We start from the raw sequence: 7,558 nt of genomic DNA on the forward strand, positions 1-7,558 counted from the left end.
AATCTAAATTTAAAACCTTAAATTCATTTTTATGTCATATAATATATATATATATATATATATATATATTGTAACTATATTGTAACTATATTTGTATTAAATATATACATATATAAAAATAATATAAGCATTTTTCTATTTTTACTATTTTAATTTCATAAATGTTTATGATGATGATGATGATGATGATAATAATAATAAATGCAAATCTAAAATTATAACCTTACATTTATTTTTATATCATATATATAATGTAATTCCATTTATATTAAATATTATACTTTCACATAAATTACTTGTTGCCAACAAATATTGTTTTCTTTTATATTGTTTATTGCAATAGTATTTTTTGATAGAAATTATAGTTATTAGCATAGTTGATGCTTTTAAATGTTACATGACAAAGCCCTGTTGAGAATCATGAGGAAAACATGATTTATGTTAAAACAATTCATGTTAGTTATATTTGATTGTTTCTTTTCTATTGTGTTGTCATTACAGGGTCGTAATTTGATTCCTGTCGCTCCCGGTAACTCCAGACTTAACTACACAGTGTTTATCGGAGAGACCCCGTGCATTCTGACGCTCTCTGAGACCCAGTTGCTGTGCGAGTGGCCCAACCTCACCGGACAGCACAAAGTGACGGTATGTACTTAGATCCTCAAGTTCACATTGACCAAATGTCAAAAGATTGGAAATGACAACTCGCAGCCAGGAATGAACTTAACACCAACTGAATGCCCCGCTGAAGGAAAATGTCTTGAAAGGACACTCTTTATCTCGCCGCAGCATGTCATTCGTTGTGATGGCTCTAAAAGCGAAATGCTCCGAGAAGAAAAATATTTACGCCTGTTTTCTGCATTCGTATTATTTTTGTCGCAAATGTCACATTGAATTCTGAGAAATTGTGTGAAATATATGTTTGTACAAATGCTCTTTGAAAAATGCTGGTTCAAAAATAGACGTGTCTCTTTGCGTTGCCTTCCCGTGCGGCACTCAGAGGTGATGTGAGGCGAGGCCGGGGAGACGCAGACACAGCTGTGCTCTTGTCCCATGTACAGTGACCTACTTATGGGCCGCCCTTGGTGCATTGGATCATGTCTGGCAGCTCTCAGTGTGTGTGATTTCAGTATCTTTTGGCTTGTATGTGAGAATTAGAGAATGTGTGTGTATACATGTGTGATGATGTGAGTGTGTTCGTCACACAGCTGTGCATTGACCACCACGACCCCTGTTAGAGAGAGTCTCTCTAGGAGATTTTGCATGGCTGCGATCTTTGACCCCATGCCTTCACAGGGGTCCCTGTAGTTTTGCAGACAGCCCACAATGCCTGCGGTGCAGTACATACGCTCACGTAATGTCTCACTGGAGTTCCAAATATTTATGTTAGCGCTGTTTGCGAAAGCATTTTACTGTATTTCTACACCTCTAACCCGATGTAATGAACTTTGTGCATGATTTGTTTTTACATGAATGATACCTCACATTGTGTGAGTTGTTGAAGAGGGGTGGGATTTTTATATATTTTTTTTAATTAACTATGATAAGTCATTACTGGAATTTACGTTCAGGTCAGACACAGGTTAATTGCTTTATAAAATGTATTAATAATTAATTATACTAAATGTATATTTTAAATTGATATATATCAATATATCAATTATAAGTGCTTGTCCTTGATTTTCATGTACTGGATGATAAAATGTACAAAATATCTCATAGACGTTTTAATCGAAATTATGCCCTCTAAGCAGTTCTGGGTAGATTACTGTACTTGCAAATTGTAGTCCATTACTGATTCTAATTTACATGACGCGTTGTTATTAACAATGAATTAATGCATTCATTGTTATTAACAATGTTATGAACAATAATGAATTGTTATGAAGTGCATTAAACATTATATTACATCAAAGTTTCCCATACTGGGGTTTGTGAGTTTAATGAAAAGCTAATAATGAATTAAATCATGAAAATGTACAATTAAAACAAATCTTTTTAAAATGACAGTTATTAAAATAAAATATTTAATAAAAAATAGGAAATGTTATACCTGTTTACCTGCATGTCATGTGACCATCATGTAAACAATAAAAAAAATGTATCATGTAAACAATAAAAGTAAAAAAGTAACTGCAGTCTGATTATGAGTATTTTAAAATGTAATATAATCTAATTACAAGTACTTAAAGGATTAGTTCACTTCCAGAATTAAAATTTGATAATTTACTCACCCCTATGTACTCCAAGATGTTCATGTCTTTCTTTCTTAAGTCAAAAAGAAATGAAGATTTTTGAGGAAAACGTTCCAGGATTTGTCTCCATATTGTGGACTTCAATGGGAGCCAATGGGTTGAAGGTCCTAATTGCAGTTTCAGTGCAGCTTCAAAGGGCTCTACACATTCCCAGATGAGGAATAAGGGTCTTATCTAGCGAAACGATAGGCCATTTTCTTAAAAAAAAAATATATATATATATATACTTTTAACCACAAATGCTCATCTTGCACTAGCTCTGTGACGCTTGTCTGCGACTTCGAGCATTATGTAATCATATTGGGAAGGTCACGTGTGACGTAGGTATATATACTTTGTTTTCAATCTAATCCTTTAATTTTTAGAACCTGATTACGTAATCAAGGTTACATGCAATCAGTTACTACCCAGTACTGCATCTAAGATACCATACAGATTTTGCAAGGGCTAAGCAGTGCCATATCATATTGTTGGTAGGTTTTATTAGATAAACATCCTCACAGTTTCTTTAGAAAAAATAAATGATCTTCATCTGATTGGTTTTAAACGTTTAACTATTCTATTGTACAAACATGTGTATGGTTAAAACAAACACCTTGACACTGTGTGGACTGATTTTTGCCAAGATAGAGCTATGTAAATCACACGGTTCCTTGTTAAATTTTCTATTTTCGAAATACATGCTTGAAATGATCCAGTAATAATAGGACATTTCAAGCTAAATGGGTTTTCAATCTCTTAGCTTGTCTCACAAATGTGATTGGCTCATAAAGTTTTAATTTGGGTCTTTGTTTAAAGCTGCTGTTGCATTCTTGACGCAAAAAGCTGATTCTCACAAATGAATTGCCACAACAAAATTACGAATGCTAATCGTGGCTATTTGCAGATCGCAGACCAGTACATAAGATTTGCTTCCTGCACCTCGATGAGCCAGGTCTCCTGTGCCTCTGTTACAGATCCGGGCAGGAGGGTTCGAATATTCCCCCGGCACGCTGCAGATCTACTCTGACAGCCTTCTCACCCTGCCTGCTATCATCGGGATCGGAGGAGGTGGAGGCCTCCTGCTGCTGGTCATCATCGCGGTGCTCATCGCCTACAAGCGCAAGTCCCGCGACGCAGACCGCACCCTCAAAAGACTCCAGCTGCAAATGGACAACCTGGAGTCTAGAGTCGCTCTCGAGTGCAAAGAAGGTGAGATGAATTATTAGTAAGTCATATATCATTTAGGGTTTGCACCGACTGGTCAGTGTGTTCACAAACTGTATCCAAGTGCAGCTGCGTGTTACTCTTTTTAACAACCTGTCAATCAACTACATTGTTTAACCACATTAATTGTGTGATTTTAAGTTATTGTGGTATTTATGGACTGGTCAGACACAGGTTAATTGCTTTGTTAAGATCATCTGTAATTGTTTATAATGAATTAACATTAATTATATATATAGGGGTAGGGTGTAACGGTACACAAACATGACGGTTCGGTATGTACCTCGGTTTTGATGTCACGGTTCGGTATGATTTCGGTACAGCAGGAGGGAAAAAACTAAACATTAATTGCTTTTTTTTTTATTTAACAATGGTTTACTGAACAAACTGCTCTTTCTTTGAATAAATTCAATTATAATAAAAATTTTATTATGGATAAAAATGAATTATTAATTGAGTGATTACGTGAGGGGTGATATGTTCATTCATGTATATTTTGCTTTAAAAACTATTAATAAAGTACTAGTAATCACGCTCCGCGCTGCCCTCAAAACTGAGGCGTTAGAATACACCGACATGTCACGCCACATCAAAGAGCGTCAAAACGCCATTTATTGTCTGAATTTCCAGAAAAAATGCAACGATTTGTTTGGTACACATGTGTACCGAACCGTAAGACCTGTACCGAATATTTTTGGTATGAATACGTGTACCGTTACACCCCTAAAATATACATGTATATATATATATACAGTGGGTACGGAAAGTATTCAGACCCCTTTCAATTTTTCACTCTTTGTTATATTGCAGCCATTTGCTAAAATCATTTAAGTTAATTTTTTTTCCTCATTAATGTACACACAGCACCCCATATTGACAGAAAAACACAGAATCGTTGACATTTTTATATATAAGAAATAAAATGTATATTTTGTTACAAAAAATATAAATGGTAAATTATATATATATAATTTTGTAACATATAAAAGCTTTTACTCCCTAACTGTTTCTGCCTATACATTTATGAATGTTTTATATAAAAGGCACATTCTGTGATAAACGTCCACATTACAGAACGTGGATTTCATATAGAATTTAAATTGCTGTTGAAGTGAAACCTGCAGGTGTACTATCAAGCTCCACATTAACGTCTTTCCGATCTCTTGTCGCCATGGTGTCACCATTATGGTTGTTAGAATGTCTTGGTAACAGGTTGGTGTTAGTGGGCTGCGCTGTTATGGCATTCCGTCTTCCGCCCAGTTTGAAATGCAGTTTCCATATGCCGTAAAGGCTCCCAATGCCACACTCTACCTGGTCTCGTAGAGATGCACCGGGTCTAATTGGCCATTATCTTAGAACTGTTGGCCCTCCTGGTCATAACCCTGTCAGGAGGATGAAAAAGCATGGTGTGGCTAGCTAGCTAACAAACAGTCTTTTTCACTGCAAAGGGGGAGATGGCTGAATGGCAGAAGGAGAATGATGAAAGAAATTTACTTCTTGGCAAATGGGTGAAGGAACTGGTAGGCATTGATTAGCTGTCACGTTCTTTAGCCCTGATTCTCACTGATTGGCCGACTGCCTTCATTAGTGGACAACCTGAACGGTTTGTTATCGCAATGCCATTCAATCTGCGCATCAATATTTTATTTGGATCATATGCGCTGACATTATTTACAACCTCAGCAAAATATATATGACCTTAGCTTGGTTATTTCTCATTTGGGCTGAGATTGGATTTGCTTGGTAATGACCCGAAGCTCTCAAACCCGTGGTCTGTCCAACCCAGGGTCAGATAATGGGCTGCAAAAGGGTTAATCTCACAAAACCTGTCAAGAAGTGTCATAATTTTATGCCAAATAATGTTTTTGGATAAAGAAAGGTTTGTTTTCTTACATATTTTATAAAATATTTTAATGGTAATATTTTTATAAAATACATTACAATAAAATCAGTTATATTTAGCATATTTTACATAATTACTGCATTAGAGCAATGAAAATCAGCATTGGAGCAGTACACGTTTTTTTGGGACCGTTGAAGAAACATAATGGTCCAAAAATGGTTTTTGTTTTTTATTATAGCTATATAAATTCCAATTAAATATAATTGTTCTTTTGATTTTTAGGCTTAATAAGTCTCTTATATGACATTCTCTTGCAAATTTTATTGAGTGTCAACCTCCTTTTGCTTGAAACCAGTGATCCCACCCCAGCAGTCAGATAATGGGCTACAGAAGTGTGAATATCAAAAAATTGCCTCAAGAAATGTCATATTTTACACCAAAATCACAAGAAAAAAATAATAGTGTTTTGTATAAAGAAAGGTTATTTTATAACCACTAAAATTTTGAATAGTAATATAAATAAACTATGATTTGCACATTTTCTTCCCAAATTCTCATTACCAACATGTAAAAAAGGTTCTCATACTCCCATAAAAAAAAACTTTATATATAAGCAATATCAAACGAGTAGCAGTGCTATATGAAAACTCTTAAAACTGCATTCCGTGACAAAAAACAGTATTATTTATAAAAATGATAGTGGATTTGGACATCCACCATGACACTCGCTGTGAGAAACTGCAAGCGGAGTGATACAAACGGTGTAACGGTTGGAGTTCTGATATCACTAGAATATCGCACTCTTATCAGCCAATCAGATTTGAGGACCAGAAAGAAATACATATATATATATTATATTTTCTTTCCATGTTTCATGAGATTTACCTAAATGTATGAATGCCCTCTAAATGCTTACAATCATCGATCCCACCTCTTTAAACTGCTTCACCCTCTAGTTTGGCCCTATAGCATAGAGTCGTGATGGCGCTGCGCGTGCACATTCTTGGGGTGTGGACGGGCAAGAGTCATCCAGGGACATGCGATTCACCATGTGCAGAGGCTTACTGAGCCATGATGCAGCCCATCAGAGAGCGCAGTAGTACAAACAAACAAAGGCACGGCTAATGGCTAATTAGCGAGCTATCCAGCGCCAGTTTAGATACCGGGAACGCTCAGTGGGGATATCAGCTTCGCCTCTCTGCTTTACATTAGCCGAGAAATGTTAGTGCAAGCGTGTGTGGACATGATGGTAATTGGAATGGCTTCACTTTGAGTGCTTTCACAACTAAAGGAATGATTTCAGAAAGAAACGCATTATCAGCAGTGTACTAAACTTTTCAAACTTGTTTTGACAAACAGCTTCAGCACTAAAGGAAATGTTTTGCTGGCTGACCTTGCCAGGACTGCTGCTGCTTCCTGAGAGGCGTAATGTTTTGACCACTACAACAGGAAGCCTTTAAAAATTCACGTTCAAGTTGTCTGCAATGCCCCCTCATGCTTTACAATACACGCGCCTCTCCAAGTAATGAAGTGAAATTGAATTACAAGGCCATACCTCATGTTGGAAATCTTTGTTGGGCCTTTCAAGTGCACTTTGATGAGAACGACCCATTGAATTAAAAGCTCTTTAGGCCTGTCACTTTCTCTTCTTTTTTTTTTTTCGTCGGGAGACTGAAAATCCCATTGGGCAGTTCATCTTGAATAATATTTGTGTAGTATTTTTAAGATGAAAAACCCTCACTTAGAGTAGGAGCTTCTTGCTTCAGTATTCATATCCCAGCGGACAACGAGGAGGAACAACAGCTGGAGGAAATTATGCATGAAAACTCCGCTCCTTTATTAATTACCCACTCATGCAATTAATTGACTTTCTTTTCCCGTGAACTTTGTCTCTCTTACGTCTCTTCCCTCCTGCTCTTTTCGAATAGCAAAACCAAATTAGTCATAAACCGAATAAACAAACAGATTGACAGACTTAGCATTGCTTCTGCTTACCCATCAAGTACCTATTATAGCACGAGGCTCCCAGTGACCATGTTTTCATGAGTTCCCAATCAACTGCTTTATTTAGTTTTTTTTTATTCGTACTTAGGGAAGGCTTAAAGCAAATCTAACTTCTATTATGAGATTTTTTATTAAATGCACCCTGATCTGACTTTTTCAAATCTTTATCTGCACTGCAAAACTACACCGGAAATATTTGAGTTGCTCACGTAGACCTGGTGCCTGGTTGTAAATGGTGTGTGTATATATA

General features: G+C 36.3%; 1 protein-coding gene across 1 annotated transcript in view; it reads left to right on the top strand.

Moving 5' to 3' along the window:
* The window catches only part of LOC107671876 (plexin-A1-like), a 255,769-nt gene that overhangs the window by 211,389 nt on the left and 36,822 nt on the right, over nt 1-7,558 (top strand). The window contains exons 19-20 of the mRNA XM_016464878.1: nt 502-645; nt 3,212-3,446. Coding sequence (XP_016320364.1) covers nt 502-645; nt 3,212-3,446 — 379 coding nt within the window. The remainder of the gene's footprint in view (nt 1-501; nt 646-3,211; nt 3,447-7,558) is intronic.

The sequence above is a fragment of the Sinocyclocheilus anshuiensis genome, unplaced genomic scaffold (assembly GCF_001515605.1).
Source record: "Sinocyclocheilus anshuiensis isolate Anshui unplaced genomic scaffold, SAMN03320099.WGS_v1.1 scaffold1089, whole genome shotgun sequence".
In the NCBI taxonomy this organism is placed as follows: domain Eukaryota; kingdom Metazoa; phylum Chordata; class Actinopteri; order Cypriniformes; family Cyprinidae; genus Sinocyclocheilus; species Sinocyclocheilus anshuiensis.